Source organism: Camelus bactrianus, chromosome 5 (assembly GCF_048773025.1).
Source record: "Camelus bactrianus isolate YW-2024 breed Bactrian camel chromosome 5, ASM4877302v1, whole genome shotgun sequence".
NCBI lineage: Eukaryota > Metazoa > Chordata > Mammalia > Artiodactyla > Camelidae > Camelus > Camelus bactrianus.
Genome location: NC_133543.1, coordinates 20576993 through 20594779, shown reverse-complemented (window position 1 = coordinate 20594779; position 17787 = coordinate 20576993). Strand labels below are relative to the sequence as shown.

The following is a 17787-nucleotide window of genomic DNA, read 5'->3' as shown; positions in this document are numbered from 1 at the left end:
GGGCACTCAGAATTTATTACATACAGGCAAATTAAAGAAACAGAATTTTTATAAAGCTGAATGATGCACTGTGGCTTTCAGCAAAATATTGATAATCTTTATTTTAGCATTTTCAATGAACTATGATTACTGATTAAAATCCTGCATAACATTTTTTTCCTTCTTCGTTAAGTTTAACTTACACACAGCAAATATACAGAGCTGATTCTTGTGAACACACCCATTTTCTCAGTACCCAGAGGAGAACCAGGGCATCATTTATATCCCAGAAGACCCCTGTTTTGCTCTTTATTAGTGTTACCAAACCAATCCTTAGGTCTGCTTACCCACCACACAGCAAAGCCAATCTAGTGACGCTGGATTGTGGTGAAGGAATGTGTAGCGTTTATTTGCAGGGTGTCAAGCAAGAATGGGCAGCTCATGCTCAAAAGATCTGAACTCCCCTATGGCTTTCAGGGAAGAATTTTTAAAGACAATATTTGAGATGAGGGTTGCAGCTCATGGACTTTCTTCTGATTGGTTGGTGATGAGGTAGTAGAGTGATGTTTCAGGAATCTTAACGATCAGTCTTTCTTGTTCCAGTCAGCTGGGGTCTACAGCATGTAGTTGCCTTCCTCCACCTGGGTGGGGGTCTTAGTTTCTACAGAAAAACTCAAAGATACGAGTCAGATCATTATGTATTTCCTTGAGGAGAAACTGGGACTCTATTTTAATAACCTCTGAACTATTGTTTCTTCACTGCTTTTCCTCTGTTTGTGCATTCCCTCACTTCCCTAATTAGTAATTGCTTGAGTCTGTTCTTTGTAACTCAGGGAAGGCCTAGGAGACTAAAGCCTTTTCCTACAAACAAGAAACAAGGGACACAGAAGGGCTTTTATACCCAGAGGGCCCCACAGAGTCCTACTCAGTTTCACCAGCCTATTCCCCTCCAAGAAAAATCACTGTCATGACTTGCCACATCGTTATGAACTATTACAATTAGTACTGCTATGGGCATTCTTGTATATGTTCCTTGATATATTGGTTTCCAATATATATCCATATATTGGACACATATCCATATACATTTCTGTTAGGTATATCCCTTGGATGGAGTTGCTGAGTTTTACAGTTATACATATGTTTTATTTTGGTAAAAACTGTTACAGAGGTTTACAAAGTGATTATACTCCAATTCATTCTCCCACCAGAAGTGCATGAAGGTTGCAGTTGCTTTACATCCTTGGTAACACTTATTATTGGCTCTCGTTTTTACTTTATCTATTCTATTTAATAATTTTTTTTTGGTAGGAGGAGGTAATTATGTATGTATGTATTTATGTATTTATATGGCAGTACTGGGGATTGAACCCAGCACCTTGTGCATGCTAAGCATGCACTCTACCACTGAGCTATATCCTCCCCCACTTTATCTATTCTCAATATAAAACCAAAATACTCTGATTTTTTTTGTCTGCTTATATTCTTTCATCTTACCAAAATAATCTAAGTTTTATAAATGAAAATAGGGACTTTTTATTTGTAAGTTTATACTTAAAGTCTTCAAAGAATAATTCCTCAAAAATGTTTCATAGAGTGAAATGTACCATGTTGCTTAAAAGGGAGAATTTCAAATTCAGTGGAGCCATATTCATTAATGCAATATGGCTTAAATATTTCAAACAGTTTTATTTATTGAAAAAAATTAAATATCTTGTGTCATCTTATGTATATGATGGAGTTTAAGATGGCTTGTTAAAAAAGTATTATGCACATAGTTATATGATTTAATACTATCTGTATGACAGAACTTTATAACTAATTGAAAAATAATAGTATCGGTCTCTAATAAGGACTCTAAATCACTGCAAAATATTTTTGTCATTTATTTCCAAAGTAATATTACATTAAATTCACTTTAATAATATATATTTAGTTTACCTTAATATAAATTATTTAAGAAATTGATAAGCTTGCATGGTTAAAAATTGAAATCTTTTCCTAGTGAAGCAAAAGGCAAAGATAGCACACAAATTTTAAAGCCAGTATTGGACCAGGACATATGATGAAGCTGGAGTGTGGTTAATGGACCACCAGGAGCCAAAAGGAGTCGAGGATGTGTTTATCTGAATATTCAGATTCTATTAGGGCAGGGCAAAAGATAAGAACTGCATATGATTTGAAGGGTATGAAACTAGTGTTAAAAACTGCAATGACTGACTGGGGAGTGATGACTAAAAGGCTCCAAGTGAGAGACACGACTGAACATTGGCATTAGAATTTGCAGGTGCTTTCAACATAAGCAGGAAGTCATCCGCTGGGAACAGTGACTCCACTTTGACCACTACCGTCCCTACCAAGGATATTTGAATTATCCTTCTGCCTCCAGTCTCCCATTTCCACCTTCCATTCTTTTATTGCCACCAATTATTTCCCTAAATAATTTCCTAATCACTCACCTGCTCATAAACAACTTAAAGCTGTCAATGTCTGAAAACGTGGGGTACAAACTTTCACCCAGCATTCAGGCTGCTCTGTGGTTTGGCACCATCGTGCAACCATAGGTGTACAGGATGTACCAGAATCTCACAGAACTGTGCTCCTAATGTTTCCATAGTTGTGCTGCAGCTTTGGCTTTAGCCTGTTCTGTTCCCTCAGCCTGGTGTTTCTTCCTCTCCACCTTCCTAATCCTGTGGACTCACTCCTGTCCTTTATGACACAATTTACACTCAGTAATTCTTAAGTCTCCATGAACCAATTCCTCTCCCTGATTCCTGCTGACTCCTGGCTGAGCCCTGTAATACCTGTTTTCCACTGGATTTCAGAAGCTTACTTACCTATGTCTCACACAATATCACAGTCTTCTTGAAGACAGGGACTACACATTAAAGAGCTTTATAACCCCAGGCACACTTAGCAGAGGTCTTTCTTACAGCAAATCACAAATTGCCTTTTAAAGGTGTGAGAAATTAAATGATTTCATTCATGGAGCATACACATGCAAAAAATGAAATTATCTCAAAATCAGTAGTTCTCAGCAGGGGGTGATTTTGCCCTTCCCCTCCAGGGGACTTTGGATAATGCCTGGAGACATTTTTGGTTGTCACAACAAAGGGAAGGGGCTGCTACTGGCATCTTATCCATAGAGGTGAGGGATGCTGGTAATCACCGTACAACGTCAGGGCAATCCTCCACAACAAGGAAATAGCCGATCTTAAATGTCAGTAGTGCCAAAGTTGAACGACCCTGCTCTCAGCTAAAGAAGCACATCTATTATGAGTGGTTTCAAACTTAAAGATAAATAAATAAACACCTACTGTTCATGTAACCCTGATGCCGACTGACTTCTACATCACTCTCATAATTTTTTTATTATCAATGAAATTAATATTGGTTCTTAATTCAGACATATACAAGCCTGTATAATTTACATACACTCATAAATGTGATCAAGTCTTTTTAGTATATCTTCCCAGTGTTTTCTGTTTAACTACCTGTTTTCACTCTTCTCTCTCACTGTACATTTACTTTCTAAAACGTACACCCATATTAAAAGACAAGCATAGGTCCTTCCATACGTGTTACTATAATTTCCTAATGTATGTATATGTGTGTGTGTGTGTGTGTATGTGTGTGTGTGTATAAACTGCCACTGGGTCACTATTGCTGAAGCTGGCCTGCAAAAGCCACTGCCAGAGGCAAATGCCTTCCAATCGCTAACTAGCAACTAACTCTCATTTTTGCAGAAAGTAAATAAAACCCATCTAGCAAAGAAGCTGAGAAAACTAGTTGGCAAGGGAATCTTAGAATTATAGATTTCAGGTTCCTGAGGACACACAATAATAGAAGAGTGCAGAGGGGAAGATGTGGGGATGAGTCCCAACAGGCAATATCCAATGTACATTTGTTGGTGAGATTTCTGCTAGCGTTAAGTTTGTTTTAGCATTGTCATCGTCGGGTGCACAAAAACGGGTTCATGTTGAAATCATTGTTTTGTTTTGTGCTTTTGTCGCTTGACAATATCTCAGTGAAACATCTCCAAGTCAACTCACGCAGCACGAATTTATTTCTCGAAGCCTGAGTGCTATTACATGATGTGGGTGAATCATAATCCATCCAGGCGTTCACTTTGGTGGGTTTTCACTTCAACTCCTCTTTTTGGCCATCATACACGCGGCAGAAATAAGTATCACTGCATCATTCTTTACATATTGATGGGTTTTTTTTTTTTATTTTGTTTTGTTTTGTTCTTCTTACAAGATGAGGTCCCAAGTTTGGAATTGCTGATGAGATGGAATGTGTTTTGTTTTCAGTCGCCGTATTGATTTTCAGTATGCCTATAACACTTTATATTTTTACAGTCAACATAGGAAAGGGGCTTCTTTGACCACATCCCTTCCAGTAATATGTGTTATCTGGGATAGTTTAATTCCAACTTTTTCCAGAAAGCAGGCCACAGTAGAAGGCAACCCAAATACTATCCCAACTTGGCTGTAACTTTATAGATTCTCTTACACCGTTACGGAGTACAGGGATTTTTGAATGCTTCACAGTTTTCTAATTTAAAATTATCAAAGCAAAATCACTCAAATCAGTGAAGGTGGAATAGCTTTGCAGTAACATTTCAGCTAAAGTAGCTCTAACATTCAATAATATTCCTGCTTTATTCTGATGTTCTTTTTCCATTAAACTGGTTAAAAGTTTGTAAGAGTCCGCTCTTACAAGTTTGTATTAGGCATTGTCTCTGGTTCAGTCAGTCACAGTGGGCTAATTTACATTTCAATTGCTCTCAAACCCCAAATCTTAATGACTTTTAACATCAAATGTTCACGTCTTGCCATATGTCCATCACAAACTGGCTCTGGGTGGGTAAGGAGTTTGCTCCATGCCTCTTCACTCAGCGGCCCAGGCTGCTGGGGCACCTGTCATCTGAAACTTTACCGGTGGTTGTGGCAGTGGGAAGAGATGGCAGAAAATTGAGAATTGGCTGTAAAGACTCCTGCCCAGTGATGACACGTATTGTATTTGATCACTTGGTAATGAGTAACATCAATAACGCTTGGATTAGAATAATTTCATGGGCTATTCATTATGTATTTCTCAATTTGTCATGATTCAACACATAGTATTTCAACTGTCTTTCTGTTCTGTTTGTGGTGACTTTACCAGTTTTGAATTATTTAGTAAGTGTATTAAGACCATTGATTTTGAAAAACTGGGTAGTTGGCTTGCTCTATTAATTGAAAAATTAAATGGTCATATAGCTATCCATTTCTATTTATTATACTGTTTAGGTAGCTCATTGAAGGAATTGATTGATGGCATCAAATATTATGACAGTTTAATCAGTAACATTAGGATAAATGGCCTTAGTGTTTGTCATATTTTCAATGTGATTTACCTCTAGCTGCAGCCCTTGACGATAGTCATTTGGATCCTGTTGATTTCATCAGTGTGCCCAGCTAGTCCCCGGGAACATTTGCAGCTCCTATATTGCTAAGGCAGTGGTGAGAGTATGTGATTGTTATTTGAAACTAGTATAATTCAAGTAAGAAATTTGGTCATTTAATAGGGTTTAGAAGATTATAAATGTACATTTTTCATAAATGCAGCCACTATTTTTTATCCACAGAAAAAAGATCTTGTGGCCATTCCCTGGTATTGCAGCTTTCAGCAACTGGCATTAAAATTCTGATTCCATATTGCTTGTTCTTTTACATTGAAGCAGATGTCAGTTTCATATGGATTTTGAAAATCATCCAATCTGTTCTTCAAATATAAATGTAATTACTGGTCAATGGTTTTGGATAATTTATACATCTGCTGAAATCGTGGAGGTTTTATTAATTGTCTCAACTTAGAAGTTGTCCCTTCAAAAGCTGAGGATCTGGAACAATATTCCATTGGGTTAAGTCACCCCTACTTTTAGTAATAGTCACATGTGCTTAAGTAGCCTGGGTGTGGATGATCTGAATTTCTATTTACTTACAAATCCTAATAGAAGATTCTTGTACAAGAAGAGGATTCCCTCCAAGTAAAGATGATTCTGTGTGCCTATTTCATGTGCTGTTCATGAGGGGCAAAAGGAGGCAGCATATAAAACATGTAACGCTTAAGCTTTAGATAGCTAGAATAAAGTTAATATTATTTCTCAGTTATAAGGGATTGTGAAAGTCATTAAAAAACCAACTTCCATCTAGTTTTAAGGTACCTGAGATACAGTTCTCAAACTTTTGCCTAAGTGTGACCCCCATACTTTCAATTATAAGCTTATTTCGTGTATCCTTATCACTTGAAAACTTTCTAAATAAAGTGAAAGCAGTAAATATCATTTGTTAATTACCTCTCCTCCTAATAATGATGATAATGCCACCATTGCTGCCACTATCTTACTGCTACTTTTGATGCATGTTTAGTCACCATAATCTAGCCAACTTAATAGTCAATAGTTTGGATAATTTATGCATCGGCTGAAGCCACAGAGGTTTTATTTTGATTTAGAATCTGTAGCACCTCCAAAAGGTGTAAGATTTTAAACCAAATTGTCTTGTGTGAAGTCAGTCCTGCTCCTAGTAATAGCCACATGTGTCATATGTTCTACATTCATCATCTTAGTTTATTCTTCATATCAGATCTCTGAAGTAGGTGTGAGACTTACCCACATTTTATAAAAGAGAGAACTGAGATTTAAAAAGGTTAAGCAAAGTATCAAAATCATTTGGATTTTAAATTTCGGCTGCCTGATTATAAAACCCATGTTTTAAGCATCTGTTGTATCTTTCTTTCTCCCTGCCCACCTCCCCCCAACAATCCTTATTCTTACATTGGCATCTCACCTGTGATATAAACAGCAGGTAGTGGTGGAATGATTAACTAGATATGCTCACTGTTAAATGCTTGCCAGATCACCAGAATCCAAACAGAGTGTCAATGTAATCTTCTGGATTTTAGGATTGCTTTCATCACTGTACACACCAAGACTTAAAATCCAGAACCTCATAATTAATCAGTCATTTCAGAAGTTCTTGTGTTCGCTCTATTAGCTGTTGTGTCATGATCCTACGGGATGCCGGGACACACGGACACTAGGCTGTCTCTCTCCTTCTTGGTAGAATGTTCTATCTAAGTAGCAATTTGGCTTTCACTAAACTATATTCTACTGCCCTCAACTCGTGGATGAAACATGGTTCCGAGTCAGTTATATTATCACATAGACCAGCAGTTTGAAATGCTTGGCATTAAAAATATTTTAAAGTGGATTATAAATAACTTTGTCCTGAGTTATCTCTGTTAAAGCAAAGCCGTTTGTGTGGACGGCACTGTTTAGTTTCTGGTGATGTTACTGTGTTGGGGTGGTGGTTGTTATTGTCATTGCTGATGGTGTTCATATTATTTTGGAAGACTTTGTAGTGTGTTCAAGTTAAAACTCTTTCTTGAATCCTCAGGCACACAGTTATTATTACTGCTATGTTATTTAGGAAAGAATTACCAGGGAAGATAGCAGCATAGGGAGGTGTGTTCCACTTACCAATTTGAAGGAATTTTGTCATCCTTGCCTTTCACCAGCGGATCTGTGAGTTGAACTGAATAGAATCAGAGATATTTTCTAAAGGTTTATTCATTGAGCATCAAATGCATTTTTTATAACAGTAAGGACCCCAAATTGAAGCAGTTTGCTGTTGCTAAAATGGCATCTGGTCCAGTTGTCAGTCTCTTACGTCTGCAAAATGTTATCTCAAACCCAAGCCAATTTTACAGTATGAGAAAAAGATGATTAAGTAGATGAAACATTGCTGTTGAAAATATGGATTTAAAAGCATCAATACTGAGTACATGTAATTTCTAAATGATAACTTGATATTGGTATGACAGAGAAAGAAACAACCACTAATAACTGAAAGCAATACAAACATTGCACAAAATAAAAGCAAATTGAAAGCAGGCAAATAATAAAACACTTAGCTCTTTAGCTATTATTCTGTAATATGAAAGTTTAAAAAAAGACTCCCTAATATTTTTGGTTTTTTGGTTTGTTTCTTTTACATGTTTCCTGGTCCAGATTTATATCTTTGAAAATAACATCTACTATCAGCCTGATATAAAGAGCAGTTCATTGCGACTGACATCTTCTGGAAAAGAAGGAATTATTTTTAATGGAATTGCTGACTGGTTATATGAAGGTGAGTTGAATAGATTTAGTTTCGAAAGAATATAAATGGCATATTTTTATACAAATTCTGTAAGAAAAACCTGTTCATTCTGGAACAATACTTATAGCACTATTTCTTCTCCTCATTTCCTCTCAAAATTGCTTTCATGCTTTCATATCTTTGCATCTGCTCATATTTTGACTGGTTGTGATTTACATCTTCTTATATGATTCCAAGTTTCTCTCTCTTACACACACACACACACACATTTTATTCAGGCTAAATGGATTTTATTTTTGGTGATGCTTAACTAATGAAAGTGAATAATTACCTTACATCACTCTGGAATTTAATGCTGAATTTTTCTGACTCTCAGGAAAAGAAGAAACAAAAACCTTAACTGCTGAAAAAGTACATGAAAGCCACTTGATTTTAGTCATTCCCATTAAGAACATTCTGTCCCATTTTAAAAGCCATTGCATCAGTAGCAAAATCAAACCTACCTAAAAAGAGTTATTTTCAGTAACTATTGAATCAAAATTTCATAATAGCTGAGAATATAAGAAGGAATCAGGTGATGAAAACCTCTATCTGGTTTTATCATGTACCAATTATCAGCTAGTTATAGGTACACATTTCCTGGGGAGGACTCAGAGTGTGAGTTTAATACCTAGGTTTCAGGCCAGAACTGATCCTGGCAAAATATGTCAAAATTTAAACTAAATTAGGCTATTTGATTAAAAATTAAAAGCTAAGGATCTTCCAGAAAATAAACTTTATTCTTGAGTGCCACTGGCAAATACAATCCTTCTACCTCAGAGCTGCAATTTTTAATTATGTAAGAAAAGTAAGTCATATAGTTTATTCATTCACTCACGCCCTAATTAAACAGGTATTATTGAAGACCTACTGTGTTCCAAGTACTTGTCTAAGTGCTGAGATAAATAAGGAAACAAAACAAAGTTCAGCTCTCAGGACTTTACATTAAAGAAAAATGTTGCTGTGTAGAGCTATTTTATTGAGACACTGTAGCCCTCAAGACTTACATGTATATGTGTACTTGTATATTTATACCTATAATACATTTTGTGTATATGCTAGCATCAAATAATGAAAGATTTTAGAAGCCACAGTTTATTCTGAAGAGTAGGAGAATATATTATGGAAATATCAGCAATAATTATGCTATGAAGTTTTAAAAAATGAAATACACAAATATATAAGTAGGGTTTTGTTTGAGAGTGTCAAAAGCTGACTCTGGCTTTCTTATTTCAAAAAGACAAAGTATTGAAGGGGCCTGAGATGGCCCAATGAGTTGAAGAAACAGGTAAGGAACAGATTTGAAATCTGGGTACTTCTGAGAATTCAGGTAGTAGTAACTAATCACCACTTACCTAGAGAAGCTAAGAAACATATACTGTTTATTTTCTAAATATTCTTTGCTATTGTATGAGACCCTGATAGAAGAAGAAACAATGTATGTCAATGTAGTGTGGTAAGTAATTAAATCACAGTAAATATAGGATTCTATTAAAAAAATAAAGGAGTGAGACATAGCCCATTTTAGGGATTTTCAAACATTTTCCTAAAGGAGAAAACTTCTGAGCTCAGCCTCAAAGATTAAGAAGTGTAACACATAAGAAGAAACCAGTCCAAGCAAGAGGTAAAAGCTTGCAAAAGCATAGAAGGGTTAAATATTAGAGTGGGTGCCTAGGGAACTAAAATCTGCTTGGTACTATAAAGGCGTAAAATTTGAGGAAAACAAGATAGCAAGAACCAAGAGGTAGTAACCCCCAAATAATCTGGAGATTCAATAATTTTCCGCTGTTAAATTGGAAAACTTATACAGCCTTTCAAGAAGTGTCAAGATTAGATCTTCCACATAAGTAGATCATTTTGGCTACAATGCAAATTTGGAATCGAATAGCAAACAGAGCTATAGCACCTATAAGGCTTTTTCCATGTTCTTTCAAGAGATAATGAACAACAGGACTAGGATTAAAGCAGTGAGAAAGAGGAAAGATTCTAAAATTGATGAGGTAGTAATATAGGTAGATCTTAATGGTTAAATGGGTAAGATGGATAGAAGCAGTCAAGAACGATTCTTTGGCTTCTGGTTTGGATCACTAGTAAATAGTGGTGGCAGACACAGTGAGCAGGCATTCACAAGGAACAGTAGGATTAAGGGAGGAGAGAATAATTTAGTGGAAACATTGGTGCTTCACAGTGTGCTGGTATTGGGTGACAAACTGATCCTTACCCTTGTAGAAATTTTGAGTCAACTCAATGTAGAATGTACTGACTTGACTACTGATCAAGATGATTTGGGCCACTGTCCTTTGTGGAAGGCTTCATACAGTTTATGGAATTACATTTTTAAGGAAATTGTAAAGAGGGAAATTAAAGACCATTATCTGGGAAATAAGGTTATCTTCTTAATTAGAGAATAAAAACATATATTTGGGCTTGAAAGTGAACAGTGTGTTGGAGGATAGGCAGGATCAACTGGTAACAAAAATTTTGTGATGACAAAGTAGGTCTGACACTTGCCAAAAGGAGGAAATGGAAAAATTATGGTTTTTGCCATTCAATTTAAACTCAATCCTTTGGACTCATATGTCCTACATATACTAGGAAATTCCAGATATGCTATGTGAGTTAATCCTTACAACACTAGCATATCTAACACTTACTGAAGAAACCAAGACTCAGAGAGGATGTCTTCAAAGCCAGTCTTAGTCCTGGGCTATTCTGCTTGTTACAGTGCAGTGTCTTTCATTATTCCCTAATGGATGACATGCATTATGGACCTAAGGTGTTAGACTTCCCAGGACCGTTTCATCAGCCACAGACTCTGAACCCTGCTGTCCATGGACTTACCTCAATTCTTGCTTCCTTTCCAAGAGAAGGGGCCCTACTAATGTAACCAATGTCAAGGTTTGGCAGAAGGATTTAGGCAGTTCAGATGTCACTGATTTTCCCTCTACATTTTTCCTGCCACACCCAAGCTAGGCTTCAAGAGTCCCATGTGGACCTTAAGGAATCACTTTGCTTGTCCAATGTGCCAATAGCTCCCAGAATCCAGACCTTCTCTTTTCCCTTCAATATACTCATGAAAATGCAGTGGTATCTGTTAGGAATGCGTAAGATCTTCAACAGTATGTGTGTGATGCCCTAGTGTGGAGATTTCCTTTTTAATACTTAACAGAAATCAATTACAGTCTGAAATAGTACGTGTGGGAGATTCAAGAAGTAACGTAACATTTCCACTTACTTTTTTAAAATAAAATTTACCTTCTATAATTGTCATAGGGAAAAAGAGATTAGAGGAGTCACATAAAAGATAATAAAATGTTTTTGTAGCAAAATTTTAAGTGCATGGCTTAATCTTTATGGGGCCAAGCCAATCTGTGATTTTGCTGTTGCACCCAAACTCAGTCACTAATGTGGAGTCTTTAAAAGTCTTTTAAAAGTATATTGTAAAGCCTCTTTATTTCTATGTCTAATACTATTAAATTTTTAAAGAAAGCAAAAGAAAATAAAATATATTGTGTTTCAAAGAGTTAGTGAAGTTCAGAAGGAAAGTAATAACATCACGCTCAAAATGAAATATTTTAAATATAATTTACACAAAATACTCATCTTATTCATATAAACTGGTATATTTAACACTGTAGCTTAACTGAACAAAACATTAGATCAATGTTTTGTTTACAAAAAATAAAGTTCACAGTTGCAAAGTTTACAACTTTGAAAATTTCCGTGAAATAGTTAATCTATCAAATAGAAACAAAACAAAAATGACTGTCACTTTTAATTATTTGAACATAAAAAAATAATGGAACTAATATGCCTAAATGATTTATAAATATACTTAGAAACTCAGATTTGTAAAGAATTCTTTGAAATTCAGTCCAACAGCTATTGAGCACATCCCTCTGTCAGGCATTATCTGAGAGCAATACAGCGAGAAATATGGTTTTCTATGTTCTGGGCATTTCCAACCTCCAGGAGTGAAAAACTGGAAAAAAACTGTTATATAGGGAACCATTTGCAGTATGGTATATAGAAATATAAATAGAACTACATGTCAGCAAAGTAAATATACATAGAAATAGAATTAATTCTGATGGTTGGAAGAATATAGGGTGGTTTCATAGGAGAAATGGTTTTGCATTGAGCTTTAAGAATAACAAGAATAAAGTGAGAGAAAAAAGATTTACAGGATAAACAATATCCTTATCAACAAATTGGAATTGTTATTTTTTTGTTATTTAGTGAGAACAGTGGGAAATGTCTGTATTTATTTCATTTTGTGTCTTCTCATAGACACAGGAAGTCACATTCATTGATTCAACAAATATTTATTGAGTACTTACTAAATCCCAGTAAACCTGGACTGTGACAGATAAAATTAAAAAAAAAAAATTAGAGATACAGCTATGGAAGCCAGAGGAGGGTAGGATAATCAATGCTGAGTCTCAGGAGGTCAGACAAGCTAAGGATTCCAGAGTTACTGTTGGATTTGCTACCAGAACTTGGCAAGAGCAAAATCGGTTAGTCAGGCGTGCCAGAAGCAAGACTGCAGTGGATGGAGGTGTAAATGGGAAGTGAGGGGGTTATGAATAGAGACAATTCTTTAAGAAAAGTTGACAGTGAGATATGGAAAGTCAGGAGGAAAACATCAATTACAGACCCAAGGGGCTGACAGCAGCATCCTCAGGAAACCCCATCCAAGTCAATAAACTACAAAGGATGAAATCAGCTTACTTTTCAGAATCACATGTTAACCTGAACACACTGCTTGTATATGAGTTAGTTTTTTCTAAGTGCTTTGTGTTAAAGCTATATTTTTAAGTGCCTGTGATATAAAACAACGTATGTTGAAAACTCCATCTGCTCTGCAGTGAGGTTTTCTACATCAATGTAATAAAGACAATGAAGAGCCAAACCTCCATTGAAATGGAATGGAACGCAACTTGTAAAAATAAACTGTTTGTAAATAATATGATGTAACTAACACAGGAAATTTCAATCTGTAGTAAAAGTCCTTATTAGTTGACAATTAAAGAATGTGTGCCTTGTCCAAGTAGACTTCTAAGGAAATGCATATTAAAGATTCTTGTATTTATCTTCTTTCTATTCAGGTAGCTTTACTTTTGTACCTGGAAGTCACATAACTCTTTGTATGTACTGTTTTTTTGTGAAGAACAACTTTAGGCATAAATTACTTTAAAATAAAGAAGAGTAGATGATGAGTAGTTTCCACTGAATGATGCCTTCAGATTGGTGCCATTCCTATTCTTGGGATGTACTTGTGTACACATACTTCAGCACCAGGGTAGAGCCTGCTTCTTAGAAACCCTGAGAGTTGATTTTGGAGAACACAGTCTGATCTCTGTGACACCATCAAGTGTCATAAGTCTGAAGAGTTTACATTCAGTTGTCACTTAGCATGTTTTCCTTCAGTGTGTTGTATAGATGACTCATGTCTCCTCAACTGAATTTTAAGTTACTTGGACAAATCAGGATGAGGATCACTACTGAAAAAAAAAAATGGCACATTCAAAATAGTATTCAGCTTTATCTATGAAGCGGCCACTTATACAAGACAAGAAATATACGGCCATCAGGGGCTAGTAATGATTCAGCCATTAACACCTGAAGAGGGAAGGAGAGGCCGCTGTTACTCGGGCCCAGAAGGTGAGAATCCTGTCATTTCCACAGTAATAGAAGCAGTGAGTTTTGGTGGAGGAACAACGCCAGACCCACAAAATACCATGCACTAACTTCTTTTCCTTCATTTGATTTTTGCCTGGTTTCAAATTGGCCATACCTAATGTAACCTCAGAAACCATGGGAACACTCTTATTATCCAAGTGAAACATGTGTGACCCCAAAAGAGGAGCATGCAGAGTCCCATCTGCTACTGTTTCATTGCAGAGTGGTCTTGTCCAGTTATACACCTGTCTGAAAGTTATAACTACAGCCAATACTTGTGTCTTTCATAAAGGGTTTCAGAGATTTCCCCCATTAAGAAAAGAAATAATTTATCATATGACCTTAATTGGGAATCATAGTTCCTTTCCCTCAACTGTTGGTCCCTTTTTCCCTTTACTTTCTGCCAGCGTTTTGAGTGGACAGGTTATTTACCTGGTGCATCAAAACAAACTTTATTCCTGCCAAGTCTTATTCCTTTGCTTCCTCTTCTTGATTAGGTTGCGACCATTTCATTTTTCCGTTGAAATGGAAATTGGAATGTAGGAATGCGGAACTGGAGAATGAGATGGAGTTAGACAAAAGAGTATTCGTGAATCTGCTAAGTTCCAAATATAGTTTTCCTTGTCTTCCTTTCTGTAGTAAAGACACACTTTCTTGCTGGCAGATGAGATTAATGATCGGAGCTAGCACAGTGACCACGTTTTCAGTCAGGTTTCTTTTTTCCAGTCATACTGAGCCCAAAATGGTCAGGGAGCAATTTCAGCTTGCAATTCAGAGGAACAGAATTATGACTGTATTCCTTGTTGGAGGCAATCCTCCTCCCTTAGGCATTAGGACTTCTAAACCCACCGTTATTATAAAGACAAGAGGCAAAATGTATCCAGTGGATTATTGGTGTGACGGTGAAGGAGAGCTCTACACCTCCACCCCTCACCCCTCAGATCTGTGCTTCCCGGCTCTGCAGGAGGGACACAGAGCCCCCTCTGCCATGGATGTACTCTGGTGGACATTAAGTAGGACATTAATGTCTATAGGATAACATCCCAATTTCAAGGACGTTGTCAAAATAATAGTGCCAGAATCAAGGTAGAGGAGGTTATTTGACTGTTCTGTCAAGCCAGGGACATACAGCTACTGGGGAACATGGTGATACCAGTGGATGCCATTCTGAGCCTATTATCTTTCTTTTTGCTATAAAGTATCTGCTGCATGGAGGTGACATAGCTTGGGTATTGCAGTAATGGATAAGTTATTCTCTAAGTGCGTGAACAGCAGTACTGATAGGACTACAGGAAGCAAAGGCATTGCCGTATCTAGAATGTGTGTCTACCTGTGTAATGGCAAAATGCTGCCCCTTCTTGATGGAAGAGTTTCCATGCAATCCACCTGTCACCAGGCAGTCATGGTCCTGCTGGGAAATAACGCCAGATCAAGAGTTTGGTAGTGACCACAATTATTGGTAGGTCACGGTGACACCCAGAGGCAAACTGACATGCAGTCCGTGGTCATATTGTCCATCTGATTATTCAGAACCTCCTCTGCTATGGCTGTTCTCTGGACGGCATTAAGCAGGACACTAGTATCTTCAAGGTTTTAAATTTTTACCCCTTCTGAAAAGTCTATTCATTTACCTTTCCCTAAACTTCCTAAACTTCTGTGATTTTACTCTTTCTATCTCCCTGATCAGGTGGCCATTTATTAGCTCCTGTGCATGGGTCTGCATGGATCCATGCTTCAGGCCAAGTCTCCTTCCACATGAAGTGGAGAACTAAATATCTTGTTCAGAAGTCTTCCAATATGTGTTTATTACAGTCTTTTAATGCCACTCCTGGGTCAGATTATAGTACAGAGTCTGTCCAGTTCCAGCTTGTTCAAGTACATCATGCAAACCTCACCATAAAACGGGTGTACATTTATTCCTCCTCTGCCAACTTATGTTAGAAAACACATCCTGAGGCATCGATGATGTGAAATGAAGGAACGAGGTTACAGCAGAGGATGCAGTACTGTGGGCAGTTCACTTGCGTGTTCTGGCCCAGTTCGATATATGCCACTTCTGTCTTACAGCGGAACGGAGCTGTATATATTTCGCTTTATGGTCAGTGAATCAGATAACAGTCAGTTCACAATGGGCAGTTTCGGTTGTGGAATCACTTGGTATCCCATGGTCAGGCTAATTATTTCTGCCAGAGCTCAGCAGAAAGCTGCCTTTGAATTGGGAAATATTTATCAGCGCAGAAGAAAACGGCCTTTCTCCAAAGCCTGTCATGACTGTGTTTTGATTGTCATATGGTGATTGTCAGAAGCTGCACCCATCATCTCTGTTTGCCACGGACGCTTGTATTACCATTGTATCTGCTGGGTCACAGGGTCAAGACCTTGTACCGTGACCTTGATCTGCTGCACAGCTGTCTCCTTCTCAGGTTCTGCTCAGAAAGGGCACCTCTACAGATTACCAGTGAACAAAACCGGGTAGCAGATGTGAATGTGGTTTACGGTGTTTTTCAAACTCCAGAGTCCAGTCCCTCTTTACTTTTGAATAAATACAGTCCCAACAGATTCTCTCTTTATTAGAGACAGCCTGGTGTATCTCAGACTACTAGCTCTCTAAACTCTTCCCGAGGGATGCAGACACTTAAACTTCACAGGAATTAATCTTCCATTCTGCCTTTATGAAGAGGAGGTCTAGCTCCCTTGGATACAGGTTGCCTCTGTCAGCAAGAAGATGTGTGGAAATTTTGAGGTTCAAAATCTTAAGCCAACTTTTCACTATAAAATGTGTTATTTATGAGACTGGTCCAGAAAGCGTAAGTGTATGGCACACGTCTACCCCGAGCATCCTTATCCTGTGTGTCAGGGTCCCAGTACTTCTCCACCACTCTCTCAACTTTAAAAATAAGGTGGAGTTGAACCCCTAAATTGTGTGGCAGCTCTGCAACACTTACTGTGTTCTCTTGGTCCTCAGCCTTATCAACCCTTCAACTACAGAAGAAAGGGACTCCTTCAAAGTTCCCATGGTGCCCTTTTGTATATTCCTAATGGAATAGTCATGGTTTCAACTTCTGTTTATTCCTATGTAACCTCTCTGAAATGTCGTAAGAACCACGTGAACATCACTTAACAGTCTTTACAGTTGCCATGGTTGTAGCAACTGTCACAGTGGCTTGTCCTCCCAAAGCTTTTCCTCTCTAGATGCATCCCGTTCTGTGTCATCACCAGTGGCAGCTGATTGCTCATGATGCTGTTCCTTGCTAGGGATTATCTATACTCCAGTTCCCCCTGAAAGGCTATTATTACAGTAAAGATACAGATATAAATAGCTATAGATTAAAGATGTAGATATAAATATAATTATAGATATATATATATAGGTATTTCCAACCTAACTCAAAATGTAATTTTGAAAGTCTCTTCTCTGAGTCTACTCCTGGTATTAATCACTCTATCAGTCAGAGTCTTGAAAGAGTTGTCATCTTCAATAATTTGAAGAGGATTTATTTACAAAAATGTTATTTACAAAAGTGAAGGTGTAGGGAATTCATAAATAACAGAACTATAATCTAGACTAGTAGCAGCCAAGCTGTGACCACCCCTGTGACCATAGAGATGAGCCGTTACCAGATACCAAAGCATAGATGAGGTGGCATTGACGGGAGGAGTGACATCATTTAAAACACCCAGTAAGCTCAGGTAACGTTTCAGGACAAAGCCAGAGGAATACATACTCTGACTTCACTCTCTTCCTCCTCTTCTCTTGCCAAAGGACCATAATGGTCATGCTTTAGAGGGGATGGGAGCCCTTTTGATGGGTTCATGTAGGTTAATTTCCCGGGCCAGAAATCAGGTATAGAAAAGTGGCCAGTGGATCTAAGGTCACATGAAAGCTACCCAGTATATTTCTTATTTTATTTCCTTAGAGCTTAAAATAGTTTAACAA

General features: G+C 37.3%; 1 protein-coding gene across 2 annotated transcripts in view; it reads left to right on the top strand.

Moving 5' to 3' along the window:
- Positions 1–17787, top strand: part of DPP10 (dipeptidyl peptidase like 10) — a 556919-nt gene that overhangs the window by 457316 nt on the left and 81816 nt on the right. For both annotated transcript variants that reach the window (XM_010973252.3, XM_074363531.1), the window contains exon 8: positions 8039–8159. In XM_010973252.3, the coding sequence (XP_010971554.2) occupies positions 8039–8159 (121 nt within the window). The remainder of the gene's footprint in view (positions 1–8038; positions 8160–17787) is intronic.